The 22,587-nt window shown below is 35.8% G+C and overlaps 1 protein-coding gene across 1 annotated transcript; it reads left to right on the plus strand.

The window, feature by feature from the left end:
• The first annotated feature begins 1,264 nt into the window (after positions 1 to 1,264).
• Positions 1,265 to 15,657, plus strand: LOC133338014 (serine-rich adhesin for platelets). The gene is made up of 10 exons (XM_061546200.1): positions 1,265 to 1,395; positions 4,677 to 4,814; positions 4,884 to 5,014; positions 6,208 to 6,323; positions 6,412 to 6,781; positions 6,859 to 6,999; positions 8,483 to 8,694; positions 8,872 to 9,231; positions 9,292 to 9,619; positions 14,528 to 15,657. The coding sequence occupies exons 1-10, from the start codon at positions 1,265 to 1,267 to the stop codon at positions 15,655 to 15,657; spliced, it is 3,057 nt and encodes a 1,018-aa protein (XP_061402184.1).
• Positions 15,658 to 22,587: the final 6,930 nt, after the last annotated feature.

Raw genomic sequence — 22,587 nt, forward strand, 5'->3', positions numbered from 1 at the left:
AATTAAAAAATAACACAGTCTTTTTCCCCTCAATATGACACCATATTTTTGTTAATCGAGCAATTTTTAGAAAGTTACAGCCAGTGAAAGACAAATCGAAGGAAAACCCGACGAGAAAAGCTGTGATACCTTGGCATTGGCTATATACAAGAGATTTTTCTACAGCGTTAGCATTGACGATGTAAGTGCAAATTTACCAGCTCTTTAGCCACCATCACAAACTTTTTCTGAAATCGTCGGTCTCCGAAGCCATAAATGGCTACAGATGGAATAAAGTCCTACTCCAACATCCTCCTGCAATTTCGGATAGTGAGAGGATTCTTTCTAGGCACAGCAATGTTCTCAATTCGTATCGAGAGCGCATTGCCCCCGGAAACCTAAATAGGTGTCCCTCCTAATAAATATATATTTTCCTTTTCCTTGTTCCGTTTTCTAACAACATTTTCAGGAAAGAACTTTCGCCAACAGCGAACTTGTTACATCAAAAACGGATCTTATTATGACCTGCAGTATTATTTATATCTATTAACATTTTCCGTCTTATTTTGTAGCCTGGGAGCGATTTTGAACTTGTTCCCTTCTAACTGACAGTCAATAAATTTGGTTTGTATTCTCCTAAATTAGACCCTTTTACTATTTTCATTAATTTCCGATTTCCGAAAGTAACGTTTGAATAAAAATATTTTAATTTAAATTTATTATCATTTAGCCATTTCAATTGTTTGTTGACAAAACGAAATTAAAATTGGTCGCCGTCTTACGTTTGCAGGGTTGTATTTCACACACAACTACTTGATAGTAATGACATTTCCCATAATGAGTACTCGCCAATGACATTACTCGTCAGTCTAACAACACTACTACGCTAAGGAAGAAGAGAAAAATTTTTATACGCTAAGCGAAACTATTCCAATAGATTTATTATTTAATATTTTGTAGTTTATATCGGAAATAAATATTTAATATTTTAGTAAACGCGATAATACAAAACGTCCAATGTGTACTTGTTGTGAATTGAGCGATTTAAATGTCCAAACATTAGCTCTTCGCCATAAAGGTGGAGCTAAAGTGATTAACCACAACAACAACGACAGCAGCAGTGGCAATAGAAGTGAAAAATAAATAATTGGAAAGCGCAGGCAGTCAGTGAACGCCAAGAAAAACAAACAAAAAGTTTATACGAAAACAAGAAATAAGGAAAAACACGACGAAGTAAATAAAAGGAAATTGTGGCCAAAATTTGAAGTTATTAGTAGTGAATATTATGTTACAAGAGAACGACGAGGAATATCAGAAGGAACGATTTCTTTATATATTGTTGATGACAGTGAATGTGTCCATAACATTGGTGGTAATGTTGGCGGCGTGTCTCTGTTGCAAGAAAAAATTGCCAAAGTGAGTAATAAAACGAAAAAAAAAATCAAAAACCCCAAAATAGAAGACAACGAAGACTTCGGCGATAGCGACAATCATGATTATTATTGCAGTTTGTGTCATAGAGTAGTGAGGTGACAGTTGTTTGTGGTTGAGGAGGAGGCAGGCAGTGTGTGCAATTGTGGGCTATTACACTCATCCAACAACACAATCCGCAGAGAGAAACATGGTGTGAGGAGGGGCAGCTTACATTGTGAGCTTAAAGTCGTGTCTTTTCTCATTTCATTTGTGTTGGTGAAACCTTTCTAAATCATAGCAGCGCAAATCGATGTGGAGTATTACAGTAGCCGCCATAGCCCCACCACTGCTGCTATTTTATTCAGTGTAAATGTTTTAGTTGTTGTTGTTGTGGGTTTTATAAGGTGTTTGCATTTTAATGTATGTTTGTCGTACGTTTTTTGTGTTGTTGGACCAACACACAATATTGTAAACATCACTTTGATGTGTTTTGTGGGGGAAAGTATTGCAAGTCTCCATGAATAAGTTTGGTAGCAGCAGCAACAAAGTTTGCAGCAGTAAAGGTGGCATAACACAACAACAACAGCAACAAAACCTTACAAATGACGAAGATCTAGTGTAGTTGTTGTTAGGTGCTATAGTTTTGTCCCCCTTCCCTATGGTGGATGCAACATCAGACCATTCGTTATGCTTGCAGAATATATTTTTGTGTGGGGAATTTTTAAGGTTTTTGCCTCCCCACTGGATGTTATGCTTGGTTTACTTTCTATTCAAGAGTTCCAACTATGTCCAGTACTAATTACCTTTATCAATGAAATTGAGGGGTGACCACTGAAACCACTAAATGCAGCTTTTAAATTTTCAGAAAAATCACCAGAATTTGACGCTGATCAGATTAGGATTTGTAGAACAATCCTAAAATCCACGCCTCTTATAGCCTTTGAAAAATATTCTTTAAAAAATCAATGCCTCTTATTGCCCTTTGAAAAACAGTCCTTAAAAATCCACGTCTCATATCCCTTGAAAAACAGTCCTTAAAAAATCAGTACCTAAAAATCTACGCCTCTGCAGCTCGATACGTCTGACTATGCCGATGACCGAGAATATGTGGTCCAACTCATGATTCATTCGACGACGATATTCAACGTCAACGCAGATCGGCCCATATATTTTTCCGGAGAATTTTTCTCTCAAACATTCCAAGAGCTGTCTCATCAGCTTGCGCAAATACCTATGCTTCTGATCCATACAACAGCACGGGTAGTATCAGCGTCTTGTAGAGTATGAGTTTGATCAGACGAGGGGTGTCCTTGTTTTTAATCCGGTTATCTAGACCATAGTAGCATCTGTTCCGAGAGGTCCTTACCAACTTTAACTGCTGACCTTGTGCCACTCAAAGTTATCCTGCATAGCTGTATTAATTTTGCAGGAATGCCGAACGCAGTCATGGCTTTTATCTGAACGGATAAGGATGTCAAATGTGGCTTTATTGTCGACAAATAGGTGGAATGTGTCGATGTGTTTTTCGTAGGTCAGAGTGAAAATCTGGCCAAATTGGCGCAGAGTGAAAATCTGAAATAGTGTATTTGTTAGATCTGAATCCACATTGATATAGTCAAATAATGTCATAGACCATTGGCTTCAGTCGTTCACAAAGTACGCTGGATAGCACTTTATATGCGATGGGAAGGAGACTTATTCCTCTATAGTTGACACATAACGTTTTGTCTCCTTTTTTGGTCACGGGACACAGCAGGCATTCCTCTAGCCAATGTGTCTAGCCTTCTGAACTCATCTTGGCTAGGTGGTATACAGTCTATATTGGTTCTGCGGAATCTTCTTCACCACCACTATTTGATACCAGAAGCTTTGCAAAATACTCCTTTCAGATCCTCAACACGTAATATTTATCTGGCACCAGGTTTCCTTCTTCATCTCTACAGGAAGCTGTGTCTGCGCCAAATCCTTCGGTTTGGTGTTTTACTCGCTGGTAAAATTTCCGGACTTCATTCTGACTCCTGTACATCTCGATTTGCTCCAGCTCAAAAATGCTCCTTTCAGATCCTCAACATGTAATCTTTATCTGGCACCAGGTTTCCTTCTTCATCTCTACAGGAAGCTGTGTCTGCACCAAATCCTTCGGTTTGGTGTTTTACTCGCTGGTAAAATTTCCGGACTTCATTCTGACTCCTGTACATCTCGATTTGCTCCAGCTCACGTTTTTCTTGTTCTTTCTTCTCTTCTTTTCTCCTCTAACTTTTTCTCACTATAATTCTCTCTCGCATTACGTGTTGCTACTGACTGCAGGGCTGCCCTATACCCTGCGTTTTTCACATCAATAACATTACGACACTCCTGATCGTACCACAGGTTTCTTCATGGTGGTCTCTGGTACCCAAGTGTTCCTTTTGCTGCAGTTTGTAGGGAGTGGGCAATTATTTGTCATTGAGCTTCTATATTATTATCGGGAAAGGAGTGCTTTCGTCAAGCTGGTGGGTAAGATGAACGGAGTAGCCTTCTGCTGCTATCTGCTGTGTTTGCAGCTTTTCGACGTCGAGTTTCCGTGTTACATTATATCGCACCTTTGCCGCTACATTAAGACGGATGCGAATCTTGGCTGCTATACAAGGTAGTGATCCGAATCGATATTCGATCCTCGGATCGATCGAACATTTAAAACACTGGATGAATGCATTCGTCTATCCATTTTTTATAGTTCTTATGGGTGAACTCGCGGCACATATCAGCTCACTATTACAAGGGGTAATGAAAATAGCTACCCCAGGTGACACAGCGGAGAGGTCAGTGTCCACAATTGTGATGAAAGAGGGACCATGATAAGTCACTATATTCTATTATCCCATACATCACACAACAATTCTTATTAGGTTCAAATTGACACCACTAAACAAGGCAAATGTGTCTTGCATGTGAATTAAGGCCTGAAGTATTAAATGTTCTCTTTTAGATTCAACCTATCATTTCCATCCCAGAATTCAAAATATAAACACCAGATAGACTTGGATTTACTATTAAAACAAAAATTTAGTAGCTACAACCACATCGACCTCAAATCATAATCAGAAAAAAATAATTATAAACTTTAATAAAGCCTATCCACACATTCCCTCGTTTGCCTTCTCCATGTAGATCAACATTTTAAAAACCTATAAATCTTGCTTATGACAAACGGCTGCAATGACTCACTTCCATTTTTTATTATTATTTATTTATTTTTTACTTTCAATTATATAATTTTTTTATGTTTTCTTTTTTCATTACAGAAATGACCTTTTGGGTTTGGAGGGCATGGTCAAACTGAAAAATCCCGATGAAGTGATAGTTGTGACACAAATCAATGCCAGTGAATCACATGTTGATCTTAATAATTCCACAGTTTCCCAAGCGGATTCAGAAAAGAGGTAAGTGGATAATATTAAGTATCCTCATCAAATAATGAATATTAATGTGTATATCTTTCTCCACCATAGGGCCAGCACAGCAGCCCATCGTTCCTTACCCGATATTCCGGTGGCTGATGCAAACGGTGATACCGGCTCTGAGCTCTATGAAACTGTGGCGGATAAAATGCTTATGGATGCACAAAATCAAAATAAAAGTCGTAAGTATATCGAATAAGTGTCAAACATTTTGAAATTATAAAGGGTACAAAGGCATTAGGTGAGGTAAAAGGATATGCGACTGTCAAAATATGACAGCAGTCACTTCACTTGGAAACATCTGGTCCAGGGGATTTAATTAAATTTTGATACGTAGTATTAGCATGAGTAACTGGAAAAGACAATAAGTATAAAATAGGGTGGACCGTTAGGTTCGTATTTTTCCATTTTGTAAAACCCAAAGAAGTAATCCATTAGTCCTAGATTGAGGATCGTCTTTTTTTGGCAGACTGAGGAGACTAATAAATAAGCAGGGAGTAAAAAAATAATTCGCTTTGGTTATTTGAGGAATATTTTCCAGTAATAGTAGAAAAAAAATTTTTAAAGATTGATAATCGAATTAATTGGATTGAATCCACGATTAGTCGACGAATAGGTGGAATGTGTAGGTGTGTTCTTCGTGGGTCTTTTTCAGGATCTGACACAGAGTGACCACATGGTCAATGGTGGATTTGCCAGGCTTGGCTTCAGTCGTTCACACAGCACACTGGATAGCACTTTATATGCGATGGGAATGAGACTTATTCCCTTATTCCTCTAAAGTTGGCACATATCATTTTGTCTCCTTTTTGGATGCTGAGGTTCCAATCATTGGGCATGTATACCTCTAGCCAAATTGAACTAATCAGCTGGTGCATGCTCCCTACCAGCATCTGACCACCGGTCTAGAATATTTGGGCTGGTAATCCGGCCTTATTGTTCTTCAGCTGATAGATTGCAATTCTTAACTCATCTTGGCTAGTTGGTATACACTCTATACCGTAATCTTTTATTGGTTCTGGGTTATCATCTTCACCGCCACTATCTGATACCAGATGCTTTGCAAAGTGCTCCTTTCAGATCCTCAACACGCTATCTGTATCTGTCACCAGGTTTCCTTCTTCATCTCTACAGGAGGATGTGCTGTTACATTAAGACGAGTACTAATCTTGGCTCCTACAAGGTAGTGACCCGAAACGATATTCGCTATTAATAATCGAATTAATTGAATTGAATCCACGATTATCCGAATATAAAAGTAGACACAAACTTCTACAGTAACTCAATTTAATTTCTAAATAATCTATAATCCCCTTACATTGAAAATTCCCATTAAGAACAACATAACTAATCTCTTCTTATTTTCTTTTTCAAGCTACACCAAGTTTAAAGAAACAAATCAGTGTTTCCCAGCACAGTTCCATAAGTCAAGCAGATGATGTTAGTTCTCCCTATTCGAGAGTTAAGAATTCACCACATGACTATGCAAAGGTATGTTAATAAACAAATACTATTTTTACTAAACAAAATACAAAACAAATAACACATTGTTACTATTTATTTTGTGTTGTTGTTATAGGTACGTCCCACAGAGCATCCATATGCACAGTTAAATGCACCATCAACATCGCATTTAGCATCATCGGCGGCCTCTACTAATTCCATTGTAGACGGCGCCCAAACACATCAACAACAACAACCACACCATCACAATACATCAGGTACTCAGCTGAATGCTAACAATAACGAACCATCCATCCATCAACAGCGGACATCACATCACAGTGATAATAATAATGCCGAGCATGTTAACGATAATGGTCAACATGAAGCTGAAATACCCGCTGCTTCGGCTATTGCCGGTATGATTTCGGCTAGCCAAGATTTACCGTATATGACTCCGCCAATAGCTAACCAACATTTTAGTGGTGATTCACAGGATTCGTCAAGTAAGATAAGATTAAAAAAAATCGAAACAGCACGTGACTTATTGCTATGAAATTTAAAATGTTCTCTTTTTTATTAGAAGGTTATACCAGTATAAGTGTACGTGAACCATTGGCGAATATCTTGGCACAGCAACCACCGGCCCAAGCGGCTACACGTCCAACTGGACATTCACGGGATGTAAATGATTCACATTATGCTACCGTCTCGGATGATTCAGGTAAGTGTTGAATAATGTAATTTTTACAACAATTGCTCAAAAGATAATATTCTTCACAAAACTCTGCAACATTCCACATACTCTAAATGGGAACTGGGGAACTCGTTCTTTACGAATATACGAACCCTTTTCGTTCGACCCAATATGTCGACGTTATCAGCGTAGGCGAGCAACATGTGCTGTTTGGTGTACACAGTGTCATTTCTGTTAACATTTGCATCTCATATGACCTTTTTCCAGCAGGATGTTAAACTGGTCACACAACAAACTGTCACCTTGTCTGAATCCTCGTTCGGTATTGAAGGGTGTCCGAAAGGTCATTTCCTACTTTAACTGCTGTCCTTGTGTCAGCTAAAGTTATCCTGCGTAGCCGTATTAATTTTGCAGGAATGTCGAACGCAGACATGGCTTTAAACACCTCTGAACAGATAGGGGTATCGAATGCGGCTTTATAGTCAACGAATAGGTAAAATGTGTCGATGTGTTTTTCCTTGATATTTGGCGCAGAGTGAAATTCTGGTCAATGATGGATTTGTCAGGCCTAAAGCCGCATTGGCATAGTCCAATAATATCATTGATCATTGGCTTCAGTCGTTCACACAGCACACTGGATAACACTTTATATGCGATGGAAAGAAGACTAATTCCTCTATAGTTGGCACATATCGTCTTGTCTACTTCTTTGTGCACGTGACACAGGATGCTGAGATTCCAATCATTGGGGATGCATTCCTTAAGACAAATTGTACTAATCAGCTGGTGCATGCTCGTGACCACCAGTCCTGAATAGTTCGGCTGGTAACCCATCGGCTCCTGCTGCTTTATTGTTCTTCAGCCGATTAATTGCTATTCTTACCTCATCTTGGCTAGATGATATATACTCTATACCATCATCTCTTATTGGTTCTGGGGTATCTATTTGATACCAGAAGCTTTTCAAAATGCTCCCTTCAGATCCTCAACACGCAGTCTGTATCTTTCACCAGGTTTCCATCTTGATCTCTACGGGAGGATGTGCCTGCGCCAAAGCCTTCGGTTTGGTGTTTTACTCGTTGGTAAAATTTCCAGACTTCATTCTGACTCCTGTACATCACGATTTGCTTCCGCTCATGTTTTTCTTCTTTCTTTTGAAATTACGTTTCCATCTCTCCTTTTCTCCCGATAATTCTCCATCGCATTAAATGTTGCTACTGTCTGCAGGATTGCCCTATACACTGCGTTTTTCACATCAGTAGCATTACGACACTCCTGATCGTACCATGTGTTTCTTGATGGTGGTCTTTTTTGGTACCCAAGTGTTGCTTTTCAAAAACAATATATTTCCATTGTCCTCTTGGGACCATAGTCCAATACTATTTCCAAAATTTTCAAACAGAATCGACATGTCCTTGCAATACCTTTAAATATTTGTTAACACCCATCACACCACACAACCAATCACACCGCCCTTTTATTTTTCTAACCATAATTAATAAACTTCTAGATGAAACCTATGCAGCTATTGAAGATCCCAACAATCGACCACAAACAAATGTCACAACCGATATTTATACAAGTGGCTCGGAAACATATGCCCAAATTCAACCAATGCAATCCCCAAATTCAATGGTAGTTTCAGTAGAAATAAATAATCCAAATGCAAATACTTCAACTACGACGGTACAGTTACCACCGGTCAGCAGTGGTGGTAGTCATCTGGTGGCCGTAACGGCCCAACAAAGTCTTTCATCGCTTCATTCGTCTTCTCACTCGACAATAGTAGATCATCACAATACATCGTTTAGTTCTCAACATTCGACAACAACAACAAATAGCGCAATGCGTTCAAGTTTAGAATTGATTACGGCAACAAACACCCAACAAACAACTACGGCAACACCAATACCACCGCCAGTGGATAGTTTAAGAGCACAAATGCATTCGAGGCAGGCCTCGGCATCGTCTAACAACAGTACTTCTCTGTGTAATTTAGGTTCACCGAAACCGGAAAAACGTCAAGCCAATTCACCGCTACCGCCCACACCAAAATCGAATATTTCCTCGTCCAACAGCCAGTTACAGGCGTTGAGTTCGAGCAATTTGACATCGGGTCGCAACTCGGTAATATCTGTGATTGAATGTTCCGGCGAACTAATGGAAGAGGGTGTCACCGATGTACCACTTGAAAGTTCACCGCAACGGCGTAATAAAAGTTTAAGTCCTTCCAAGGATATTGAAGGCATGTATGCTAAGGTGGGTGGTCCTTAAAAATATTATTTATTTTTAATAATTAAATATTGTTTTCATTTTTAGGTAATCAAAAAGAACAAATTCTCACGAAATTCCCCATCATCCCAGAACAGTTCACCCATATTGCAAAGAAAATACACTGCCGAAGATAGTGCCTCTGCGGCTTTGGGTGTTAGTCCATTGGATAAATTAGAAAATAATTCATATAGTGTCAATAGTGATCGTCGCATACGCAGCAATAGTTATGGAGCTTCTAAAGATCATGGCTATGAAACAATACCCGCAGATGCAATGCGTGCTGGTGGTGGTAATTCCACGCAAGGTATTATGGAAAATCGTAAATCGGATGGTTATGCTCACATACTGCAGAAAGAGCGTCAACGTGAAAATGGTATGTATTTAAAATAGTTTTTGTATTTCACTCTTTCCCCTTTGTTATTCCAATTATTTCTATATACAACAACAACATGTTCCATGTGTTTCATGTGTCTATAAATTTTTCTTTCTTCCTAAACATTTTTTTGTGTATACAAAACCAAATAAAAAATCGTGCAAATGCTTATATGCTTCTCCTCGCTCCTACGTCCATTGTTCACTACTATACCTCTACATGTTTTTTCTTTCATCTCGCCTTCAATTTATTTTATTATTCAATTTTGTAAACCACATTCAAATTAGTAATACCAAACTGAAATCTTATTCAGAGATTTTTCTTACCTATTTTTTATCAAATTCAACAACACCACCAATTTATAAACAAAACACCTTACCCACCCACAAAAAAATCTTAACGAATTTGTAAAATTGGAACCTGTGGTTAGTATGAATATGAAAAACCTGTTATCCTTAAAAAAACGCTGCATGATTTGTTATAACCGAAATATGTGTTTTTTTTTTTTGTTATGCATTGTATGTGTGATTGTTATGAAATGTAGTTTGAGATAAATTTTTTTACCTTTTTTAATTTTATCCTGTGTTGTGTTCAGTTTTAATTTCACTGAATGCTCCAGAAAAAATCTCAAATATCAAATATTGTTTCTAGATATTAGGGGATAAACTAAAAAATGGGTTTTAATATATCGTCAGCTAAAATGCAAAAAGGCGTAACTAACAAAAAATTGAAAATTCACTTTTTGAATGAATATAGTGAATGTCAATAAACTACATGTGTTGACAAAGTTTTACACGTCTGCGGTCAAAAATGGAGCTTCTATTAACAAAGAACAAAAAGACGTAACTACAAGTGGGTTTATTTGATAAATGCAAAAAGGCGTAACTAACAAAAAATTCACGCTTTTACTTAATTGTTATGACTGCCATTAAACTAAATAACCACATTTGTTAAAAAAATTATAGTCTATTATTCGTCATATGCAATATCACCCTGCCGGGCATACTTTTTCATTTCACATGACATGTTTATAGTTTTCATTCAAAACAGTTTTTTGCTTCTCCTACACAATTATGCTTTTGTTAGTTACGCCTTTTTGCATTTCAGCTAACGATATATATATATATATATATATTTCAGCTAACGAGATATATCTATGTATATAAAAATGGAGCCAAAAAAATGTATACTAACTCATCAATTGAGAACGGCTGGACCGATTTGACTCAAAGTTTCTTTCAGTTGTCGGTAATTACAGTGGGTAGGTTTCTATGAAAGAAAAATTTGAGAAAAATCCGCGAAAATCTTCCAAAAATTATTTTAAAGAAATGGCTGGACCGATTTGATTTAAATTTTCTGTTAGTAGTCTGTAATTGAGGTGGAAAGGTTTTAATGACAGAACATTTTGAGAAAAATCCGCGAAAATATTGCAAAATATATTTTGAAAGATATTATCATTTTCACACATTTTATATCGAACCTTTATGGTTTCATCTCTTCGTAGTTCTTTTTGGGCATAAAATGGGCAGCGTATATCTTAAGTATTTGTCAATTATGGAAGATTCTTAAAATATGTTAATTTTTCTACAATTAATTGGATTATCATTGCCTTGAAAAAAACTATCTATATACATATATAAAATAGGAAAATAAAATTGTTACCGATAGACGCCAAAACCGCTGAACAGATCTTAATGAGATTTACACTGTATGTCGGGCATGCCCTGAAAGTAACATAGGATATATAAACTTTTAAAATTCCGCGTGGATGCGGAGTTATAGCATCAATAGTAAACATACCTCAAAATTTCTGAACATGTAATATGCGTTTATCTTAAGAACGGTTAGAGATACCGTTTTTAAAATTTGCCTGAATAACGAAGGTGTGAATACACATATTTTTTACCTTTGATCTTGATTACTTATGTGTACACTTATTGTAATTGATTACAAGTTGTATAAGCTTCTTTACGTAAAAAGGGTTTTGTTTTCTGACGGAAAAAATAAAAATCCCAAAAAGAGTTTAATTTTCTGACGAAAAAACTAAAAATCCCAAAAAGACTTTTATTTTTGACGGAAAAAATAAAAATCCCAAAAAGACTTTTATTTTTGACGGAAAAAATAAAAATCCCAAACAGACTTTTAGTTTTGACGGAAAAAATAAAAATTTCTCAAAGAGTTTTATGTTTAACGGAAAAAATAACAATCATTTGTAACAGTTAAAAATCGACGTTTATTTTTTCCGTTGAATTATAAGTCTTAACATGGAAACTGAGAGTGTTTTCCCAAGATCACTCAATATCCTTAATGGGCTCCTCAATACGAATCTATGACACTATAGGTGTCCCATGTCTCCAACATGAAGATTTTTTGTTCACATTTTAAAGAACAACTGTTATTTTCGGTCCCTGTTAAAATCCATACTTAGAAAACAGAAAAAATATTTTTTGTGGACTCAAAAACCACTAAACAGATTTTACTTAAATATTCATAGTAAGTGAAGCGATCCCATGGAAGTAACATAGGTTAGATAAAACTGAGGAGTAATAGCTTCAAAAGTACATCTATCTGAAAGAATGTACATATGTAGAACATTTTCTATGGGTATATCTTAAGGTAGCGGCTTGAAAATATGGTTGAGTTACATGGATACAAATACTCATCATCCGATGAGGATATATTTTGAATTACATACATATGTATGTAAAATTGAAGAAAATTGGTTGATATTAAAATTTTCCATTTTTGTCAGTTTGAACAAAATCAAACAAAATGTTAATTGGATTTCAACAAAAAGAAAAAAGCAAGTGAGTAGTGTGCATTTTAATTATAAATCGTTTTATCATCTGGAAAAAGTCAGAGACTAGGATAGGATAAATTCAGGGTTTACCTAATTTTAGTAAATAATTATTTAGTAAATATTGCAGCTGTATATAGGATGCTTACTAATTGATCTTATCTAAATTTTAATTTGATAACATCAGGGGCAGCGAAGCGCCACGGGTCCCGCTAGTATATATATATTTTTGCTAGAGTACACGTTCTTACCTTCTCCCACATGGAGGCGGTCAAAACCGTGTATTTTTTGTCACTCTAGCCAGCCACCTTATCTTTGTAGAGAGAGAGCAGCTGCTGCTTTACCATGATGCAGATTAATGTGCACCACATTTAGCGCTTGCTGCTGTCTGCTTATTTTTTTAATGGCGGGAGACTGAAGTAAAGTTTCCCCATCCCATAAAACAACTCTCCTTGTTCTTCCTCAAATATTGCTCGCCAGCAGAGACGGTAGCGAACTTTGCCACTACACCGCCGTTCCTTTCAAATGAGGCGAGGATTCTCCACCTCCTCATCTGAAGGCCATCGTTCTGATTTTCCACTAACCGTAGTGTGTTCTCCAGTCCCGTAAAAGGTGGGGGGATCCACACAGAGGTTACCATTCCGCTTACCACACTTGGACCGCTACGGCTGCCAGTCTGCTACCTTCCCGAAGAGGCTCCCAGTGGTTAATTGTCTTCTTAAGGAAGTCCACATACTCCTTAGTTCGACAATTAACAAACTTGACCCCTTTGTATAAGGAGATTTGGCCAAACCGTAGGTTCCGTCGATCAACTTCGTCGGATAGGAAGAGGTCCTTCATATAGCTGTCGACTAGCAACGATTTATCTTCGCTGATGATCTCGTCAGGGTCAGCTCGATCCATGATTGCTACTCGCAGATCATCCAGTACCTCTTGTGGAGCAGCAGAGTCGCTAGGCGCCGTTGTAGGTTTCTGGGGTACCTGTTTCGAGACAACGGGTTTGGTTTTCACCACACCCTCACCGTTCTTAGCAGGTTTCACCTTCGACACTGGGCTACCTGTTTTTAGACATCGGGTTTTGGTTTCACCACACCCTCACCACTTTTAGCAGGTTTCTCCTTCGACACTACTACCGACGCAAACGAAGCAGAACTTTGTGCAGCTGTCGACTGCGTGGGTCTCTTGGCAGCAGGTTGTTGTTCCTCCGAGAACCTCATTCTCTTCACAGCTGTGGCCGAGATTCGGTCACAATCGCCGCAGAGATAGGCCCAGCCGACGCAGGCACCTGCTTCGCGCTTGCTACCTTTGACGCATCCACCAACAACTGCCCAATTGTCACAATATTGGATATCGGTTTCGACAATTCGGCAGAGGGTGTATTGCCAGAGGGAGGTTGTGCCTTATCAGCCTTCTTGGAGGCCTTTTTACCATAATCTCTCACTCTATACCATAATTTCTTATTGGTTCTGGGGTATCTTCTTCACCGCCACTATTTGATACCAGAAACTTTTCAAAATCCTCCTTCCTGATCCTCGGCACGCTGCCAGTATCTGTCACCAGGTTTCCTTCTTCATCTGTACAGGAGGATGTGCCCGCACAAAAGCATTCGGTTTGTTGTTTTACTCGTTGGTAAAATTTCCGGACTTCATTCTGACTCCTGTACATCTCGATTTGCTTGTTCTTTCTTCTTTTTTCTGAAAATACGTTTCTCCTCTCTACTTTTCTCCCGATAATTCTCTATTTTGTATAACTATTGGTTTTCAAATCTCACTACGGAAAATTAATAATATTGATCACCGTACACCCATATAACTGTAGTCCCACTATTTGGTACTTTGGAAATTTAAATCATCATTTTCTCGTTTTTACTTTTTCCTATTTTAATCCGTCCTTTTGAAAATTGATTGACTTATTTTGAAACTGTTTTTGTGTTTTATGTTATAGAAATTTTCTGTTCAAATAATCCATTTGAAAAAATATTTCTATTAAATATATATTTTTATACCTTGTATATATTTAAAAAAATTAGTCCAGTTTTTTATTTTCTATTAACCATCTTCAATTTATTCACATTTATTTTTATTTTAACCTCTATCCTCAATATGTTACAGTTCATAACTCATCTGTACCGCCACCACCGATAAATGTCTACAGTGTACAATTAAGTAATAGTGATAAACATTATGAAACTATAGCACCACCACAACCATCGTCAATGGCCGTCAATGCCGCCAGCAGTAGCAGCAGTTCAGGAAATGATCCCGGTTATGAGACTTTAGAAAAACCAAAAAATCCACATCATCCACCAAGGCTGCAAGATGATTGTGAAAAGAAATCCTCAGATTATGATCCAAACTATGAGGTATTAAAAGGGCCGACAAATTCCGCCGGAGCCTCGGATGATGGTTATGCCAAAGTATTGGAAAAGAAAAACATACTGGTCGACGGTGAAGATTCCCTTGATGGCTACAGTAATGTGAGGGGTGAGACGGAAACGGCAGCCGGTTATAGTACCATCGCTGATGTTAAACGCACCGATGCCAATCATAATTACGCAAGTATTTTGGAGACAAAACGTGAAGCAATTGCTGGTGGTGGTGGAGACCAATTAGAGACTGATAGCGATCATTATGCACGCATTGCTGAACGGAATAGTGCAGCAGCACGTACCCCACCAAATCTACCGCTGAGCTCATCACAAAAATCAATGGTAGACGATGAATTGTTAACACCACGCACCACCACTGAACTATCCATTACATCACCAACGTCCATTACCAGTAGTTCTATGCTTAATACCACCAGCTCGATCAATTCCACTTCCACAAATTTAACAACCACTAGCACAATTAGTTCACGACAAACACCTACCTCATCTTCTCAATATGAATCCCTTACAGGCAGTGAAACAGATCCCAACTATGAATCCGTCTGCTATTTGAATGCATCAGGAGGTCAGGAGGAGAATCCGTATGAGCGTTTGCATACGGAAATATCGGATGATATAACGCAGCTAAGTAGTCCAGAGGCATCAAGTGGCCATACCAACACCACCAGCACCCACACAACAACAAAAAGTGACAACAGCAGTAGTAGCAGTTCGGCAGCTATGGTAGAACAGCAGCAGCAACATTCCAAAATGTTAAAGGCAAATGGTTCAAAAATCAATGTAACAACCAATCAACCAGATCCTACTACAACAGCAAATGATATTTTGGTTGATGACTATTTTCAAGTATAGAAAAAATGTAAGAACAACAACAACAAAAACCACAAAAAAGAAATTAAAGAGTGATTCCATCATTAATGATGATGGATTTTTACAAGTAAATATAATAATAAGCCACATACCACAACCCCATCCACTCACTCGAAACCATAATAAATGGCGTGAGGTGACGAGGTGTGTTGAGTTGAATTGAGGTGTGATGGTAATTAACTAAGTGTTATTATATTAGAAACAAACCAACTATTACTATATATATTTTAAGGCTATATATTGTCTTTCTCTTTTGCTTAGCAATTATTAAGTATTGGCACGAACATATCATTTCCATGATGATGATCTTTTGTTGTATTGATTTTTGTTTTCTGTTTCTGTTTTGTGAATGAATCTGTTTTTTTTTACTTTAATTTAATTTATTTAACTTTATTCAAAAAACAAAACAAATATGCTTTGAAAAAGTATATCATTTACGATTATTTTGTTTTTAGTGTATTCAAAATATATATAATATGTATATGTCATTTTAGCTTATGTATCTATATAAATATATATTTATATAATATACTATATTAGTTAGTAAACATTTGATATACATATATATTCTAAATTATCACTCTGTTCTGGTAAGAATAATTTACCCTGCTGCAGCAGTCTACTATAGTGGAATGTGGTAACTCCTTTATAAGCAAATTTAAATTTATCTTTTTTTACAATTATCAAAAACTTCTTGTATGAGTTATATCAAAATCTGATAGCTCTCTCCAAAGACATTCAAAAAATTACCAAAACAAAAAACCAATAATTCCGTGGAATTTTTTCCAAATCAGTAAAGAGGCATTTAGGTCCCAGAAAGGAAGTGTTTGTCATTCAGCAGTTCAGGAAATTATCCCGGTTATGAGTCTTTAGAAAAAAAATTCACATTATTAAAAAATGTTGCAGGATGATTGAGAAAATAAATCCACAGATCATGATCCAAACTATGAGGTTACAAAAGGATCGACAAATTCCGGCGGCGCCTCGGGTGATGGTTATGCCAAAGTATTGGAAGTATTTCCGTTTCGCCCCTTACCTTACTATAACCATCAAGGGAATCTTCACCGTCTAGACAGTAAATATTCCCAAGATTTTTCCATTTCTCACCTCACCGGTTATAGTACCATCGCTGATGTTAAACACACCAATGTCAATCACAATTACGCAAGTTTTTGTACACAAAACCATTAAAGAGGTATTTAAGTCACAGGAAAAAAGTATTCTTCACTCCGTTTCCAATAACTCAAAATTGGAGAATCCGGAGAATTGTTTTTTCTATAGGAAAAAAATCGTCAGGAAATTGTGGACAAAATCTCATAGCTCTCTCCAAAGACATTAAAAAAAATTACCAAAACAAAAAAATCAATAACTCCGGGAATTTTTTGCAAAACAGTAAAGAGACTTTTATTTAGGTGCCAGGAAGGAAGTGTTTGTCAGGAAATGATCCCGGTTATGAGTCTTTAGAAAAACCAAAAAAAAAATCCAAATCATCAACATATGTTGCAGGATGATTGTGAAAAGAAATCTCCCAAAGTATTGGAAAAGAAAAAATCCCTTGATGGTTATAGTAAGGGGATGGGGGAGACGGAAACCTGTTATATTAGTACTATAGCTGATGTTAATTACGCAAGTATTTTGGGAAACAAAACCTGAAGCAATAAATCCGGGGAATGTTTTTCCCAAACAGAAAAAAATCTTTTAAGGACCAGAAATAATGTGTTTGTCATTCCATTTGCAATAAGTCAAAAAAATACTCGCTGGAGAATCCGATATTCGGCTCTAACATCGTTTTTACTTGTTGGTATATTTAAGATTTTTTATCACCATTTACAAACGGATTGGATGTAATTTAGCACACCGGTTAAGTGGGGGTTGAAAAATCTATTTGTACAGTACAAATGTTTGATACCCATATAAGGATCCTGCAGTATTTTATTTTTTTTATGGTCCTAGGTTAATTCTTCAAACAAAAAGGTTGTTTTCAGTCCAGGTCTCAGGTGGTAGGTAAAAAATATCTTCTCCGAAAATGTTCAATATAATTCACATATAAGAATCCCGATTTATTTCGGACATGCCTAAAGTCGTAGGTGCATTTTCCCATATTGAAGTGGCTGTAATTTTATCCATCCGGTTTCCTCGTGATTAAAAAAACATATTCATCGAAAATTTTCAATATAGACCCATCCATATAAAGACCCATCCATGAATAGTCCAGGAATCCCTGAGGACTATTCAGGAATCTGAAGATTATTTTTCTATCGCCAGTTTCCGGGACTATTTAGGAACCTGAAAAGAAAAGTTTATTTCATATAAAATATTCGTCAGCTTCTGAGGAATACTTCTCAAAAAGTTTTTTTTTCCTGAACTCCAATTTTTACTCTATACATTTCCTTCAATACCTTTTCCTTTGGTTGACTGCTTGTTAAATTCACAGTTACCTACGAATTTGAAACACACAGAACAGAGTGTTTTATTTTTTGTATAAAATAATTAATTAATTCCTAATCGGTTAGATTTTTCAACGAATTTTCGTTTGATTGTTTTTTTGTTTCATTGATGATATACAAATATTTTTATATGCATTTTATTTTTTATACATTTTACAAACAAACAAAATACCAGAGCACAATTCAACGCACTCATTCAATGCACGTTGGCCTAGAAATAAATTAAAGAAATGAACAACATATAAATATAGATTTAAAAACTTTTGTAATTTTTTTATTATAACCTTTTAAAAAATTAATATTAGTATTGTATTGTAACAGATGATAAGCCAATTATGTAGCATATATCTATTTATCAACATAAATGTTTAAAAAACACACAAACATACATAAATAATTCATATGTATTTTTTTAATAATTATGTTTTTATTTATTTATAAAAAACGAGAAGAACGAAAAAACAAAACAAAGAAGAGAGAAGATGCAACAAAACTGTATTAAGAAATATAAAGGCCTTTTATATTATGCCTACTATACAAAAAAAAAACATTAAGAATTGTAGTTTTCTCTATAGCGCAAATTTATTAAAAGGTAAGCAAGCCAGTGACACGACTTCTTAACAAATTAAAAAAAATAAAAACTACAAATTAATTGAGGTAGGTAAGTAACCAATATACGCAGCGAATCTACTTCAAACGATTTACAGACAATAAATTTCCTTATCACTTTCTTTTTTTTTTTGCGGTATTATTCTAAAAACCCTTTGTTTATTATTAAAGTGTGCAAGCAAATATCAAAACACAAAAGCAAAAAACAACATCAGATAAATTTATAAATAAAATAGGTGATAGGTGTATTATTGTATTGAACTCTTTTAAGATATTCACCCTTATCAAGGTGAAGAAAATATTTGTTTTTGTTATTCAATATTCTTTGGAAATCTATTCTAATAATAATAATTTTTTTTTAATTTTTAAAATTCGTCAGGAACCTGAGAACAATTTTTTTTCTATAGGAAAAAAATAAGTCAGGAACCTGAGGACTATTTTTTTCTATAGAAAAACTTCCTCATGATCACCTGAGGACTATTTTTTTTCTATAGAAAAAAATTCCTTAGTATCACCTGAGGACTATTTTTTTCTATAGGAAAAAATTCCTCAGGAACCCCTGCGGACTATTTTTTTCTATAGAAAAAATTCATCAGGAACGCCTGAGGACTATTTTTACCATAGAAAAAAAAATTGTCAAGATCCCATGAGGACTATTTTTTTCTATAGAAAAAAAAAATCATCAGGTTCCCTTGAGGACTATTCTTTCTATAGAAAAAAATTCGTCAACAACCCCAGAGGACTATTTTTTCCTATAGAAAAAATTCATCCGGAGCCCCTGAGGACTAGTTTTTTGTTCTATAAAAAATCGCCAGGAACCTAAGAACTATTTTTTTCTATAGAAAAAATCCTTTCTATAAAAAAAACAGTAAAGAAAATAGTAAAGTCGGACTGAGCCGACTATATGATACCCTTCACCACTTCGGGTATATTCTACATACGTATTCTAATAGACGTCGCTTTTTCGAAGGAACATTGACATGAAATTGAACGAACTTAAATATTCGATCTTTATCTACAAATAAATCGACTAACATCCATCCCAACACATGTCATTCTGCAACCTATTCTAAATTTTGTAAACAGATTTAAAGCAGATTTTACACCCGATATTTGGTATGCTTCACTGTTTAAAATGTAATATCAGACCATTGATTAGTTGATGCACAATCAACGTGAATAGGTCGAAGTTATATATGGAAGCAATGCTATATCTAAATCTGAACCGATTTCAAGGAAACATGCCAGAGGTTAATTTAAATTAATTGCAGTACGTTGTGTCAATCGGCCTAGCGATAGGCTTTAGTGCTTAAAATCGGACGAAAGTATATATAGGAGCTATATCTAAATCTGAACCGATTTTCACGAAACTTTGCACACATCATTCAGGACCTAATACAGTACCCTATGCCAAATTTCGTACAAATCGAAAGATATATATTCACCCCTATTCTGTATGTCGTCGTCGACACGAAACGACGTCGAAGAGAGTCGTCTTTTGCAAATTGGTATTCCCTATGTCGTTGTCGACATTTATCGATAACTATTGAAACATTTTTGGTATTCCGTAACAATGTGTGACGACGACGATGTCGAAGATTTCTTCGTGATAGTTTTTGTTGACGACTGAAGCGTTTGAACATTTTTTTTTTTTTTTTAAATTAAAAAAAACATGACCGGACAAGAACAGGATATATCATTCTAGAATCTATTCAATACTTAATGGAAAATAAAGTGTAAATAAAGAAAAATATATGGGATCATATATAAATCTAAACCGATTTTTACCAATGTCTATGTGGAAATAAAATTTCATCCAAATTGGATGGATTTTTTTTCCAAATTTCATCCCGTTCGGATCATAATGGTGGCATGTAACTTGTTTAAAATAATACATGAATGGAGGGACATGCATAAATCGACTAAAAAGTAACTATGGGTCTATCTCGTTTCTTTTTGGTCGTTGCAAACACATTTACCAAGACATAATGCCCTGTGCCACAGTGCGGTGAAGGATACAAACACATTTTTGCCCAAAAATATGCAACAAAATTTTTGTTTTTATTGATATTATCGATAAATAGTCGACATCGTCGCATGAGTGTTACAGAATACCAAATCAGTGTCGAAGTGATGTCGATGCGAAGTGATGTCGAAAGAGAAACGTCGTCGACAACGACGACGACATACGGAATAGGGGTGATTGACTTTGGTACACCATTTACCTTAAATCGGACGAAGATATATATGGGAGCTATATCTAAATCTCAACCGATTTTCACAAAACTTAGCATCCATCATTATAGACCTAATACAGTACCCTATGCCAAATCTCGTGCAAATCGAAAGATATATAGGGACTTTGGTGCACCATTTACATTAAATCGGACGAAAAAATACATGGGAGCTATGTCTACATCTGAACCAATTTTCAACTTAACACACACCATTGTAGACCTAATTCATTACGCTGTGCCAAATTTCGTGCAAATCGAAAGATAGATAGAGACTTTGGTGCACCATTTACATGAAATCGGATGAAAATATATATGGGAGCTATATCTAAATCTGAACCGATTTTCATGAAACTTAACACACACCATTGTAGACCTAATTCATTACGCTGTGCCAAATTTTGTGCAAATCGAAAGAAATACAGCGACTTTGGTGCACCATTTACCTAAATTCGAACAAAAATATATATGGGAGCTATATCTAAATCTGAACCGATTTCTCCCAATTTCAATAGGTTCGTCCTTGGGCCAAATAAGTGGCCTATGCCAAATTTTATCCAATTCGGATCATAAATGCGACCTGTAAATTGTTTACAATTTAACATGGACAGACGGATGGACGGACGGACATGCATAAATCGACTTAAAAAGTCATTCTATGCATATTCTCAAAAGGAACCATGTGTATATCTCGTTTCATTTTGCCTGTTACAAACATATGCACAAAGACAGAATAACCTGTACCACAGTGTGGTTAAGGGTATATATAGTCAGGAACTTGAGGACTATTTTTTTAGTTTCTTAAAAAATTCTGTGGCCTCGTATCACTTTTCCATAGCAAACAATTTCTTCAAAACTATCAGAATTCCTAACCCCTTGAAATAAAAATTTATAAATTATATGTGTGGTATGTATATTTTTTTATTAACTATTTAATTTTTTTATTACTATAGTAATGAGACAAAAGAAAACATTATGTAAATAATATCAAACAAATCATCAATAGTAATAATATTTTTCGAATAAAATTGAATTATACTCAGACTGTACTAAACTAAAATCAAACAAAGACAATTTTTATCTCACATACAAACGATTTTTTATACTGCAGCTGTATACATAATGCATGTATAATATTTATATATAGAAGTAGGATGGTTTATTGTGGATTTTCTGTTTCTGCGCAAAAAAATAATATCTGAATAGATAAAATATAAAAAGAATGGAGAATCAAATCAAAATTTCAAAAAAAAAAATAATATTTATAACTAGTAGTCTAATTAATTATTATTTCGTTAAGTATATTAGTGATAATGCATTTAACCTTTTCAAGGTTTTATTTATCTCTTTCAGTATATTTTTGTTTTTGAATATCTAAATGTAGGTGTGGTTGTTGGTGGTTTAAGAGGGAAGATGATAATGGTGATTTTTTTGTTTTGTTATGTTTCTTGTTTATGCCTGCCATCAGGCAGCTATTAGAACGCACAACATCATAATCGATAAATAAAATAAAGTACAAAATACAATACGCAAACATTTACAGCAAATTTGTATGTCATTCAAAGTTAGATGCAGCACTGCAAATGTTGTATAAATACGCCCGACCAACGCCGCCTCTGGAA

This window comes from Musca vetustissima, unplaced genomic scaffold (genome assembly GCF_032173495.1).
Source record: "Musca vetustissima isolate MV318-11 ecotype Yass unplaced genomic scaffold, APGP_CSIRO_Mvet_v1 utg24174, whole genome shotgun sequence".
Lineage (NCBI taxonomy): Eukaryota > Metazoa > Arthropoda > Insecta > Diptera > Muscidae > Musca > Musca vetustissima.

What these genes read in the sequence shown, in the direction of transcription:
- LOC133338014 (XM_061546200.1), top strand. Translation starts at nt 1,265, where the DNA reads ATGTTACAAGAGAACGACGAGGAATATCAGAAGGAACGATTTCTTTAT. An exon ending in ACAAAATCAAAATAAAAGTC is followed by an intron (nt 5,015 to 6,207) that starts GTAAGTATATCG and finishes TTCTTTTTCAAG; the next exon opens with CTACACCAAGTTTAAAGAAA. An exon ending in AGAGCGTCAACGTGAAAATG is followed by an intron (nt 9,620 to 14,527) that starts GTATGTATTTAA and finishes AATATGTTACAG; the next exon opens with TTCATAACTCATCTGTACCG.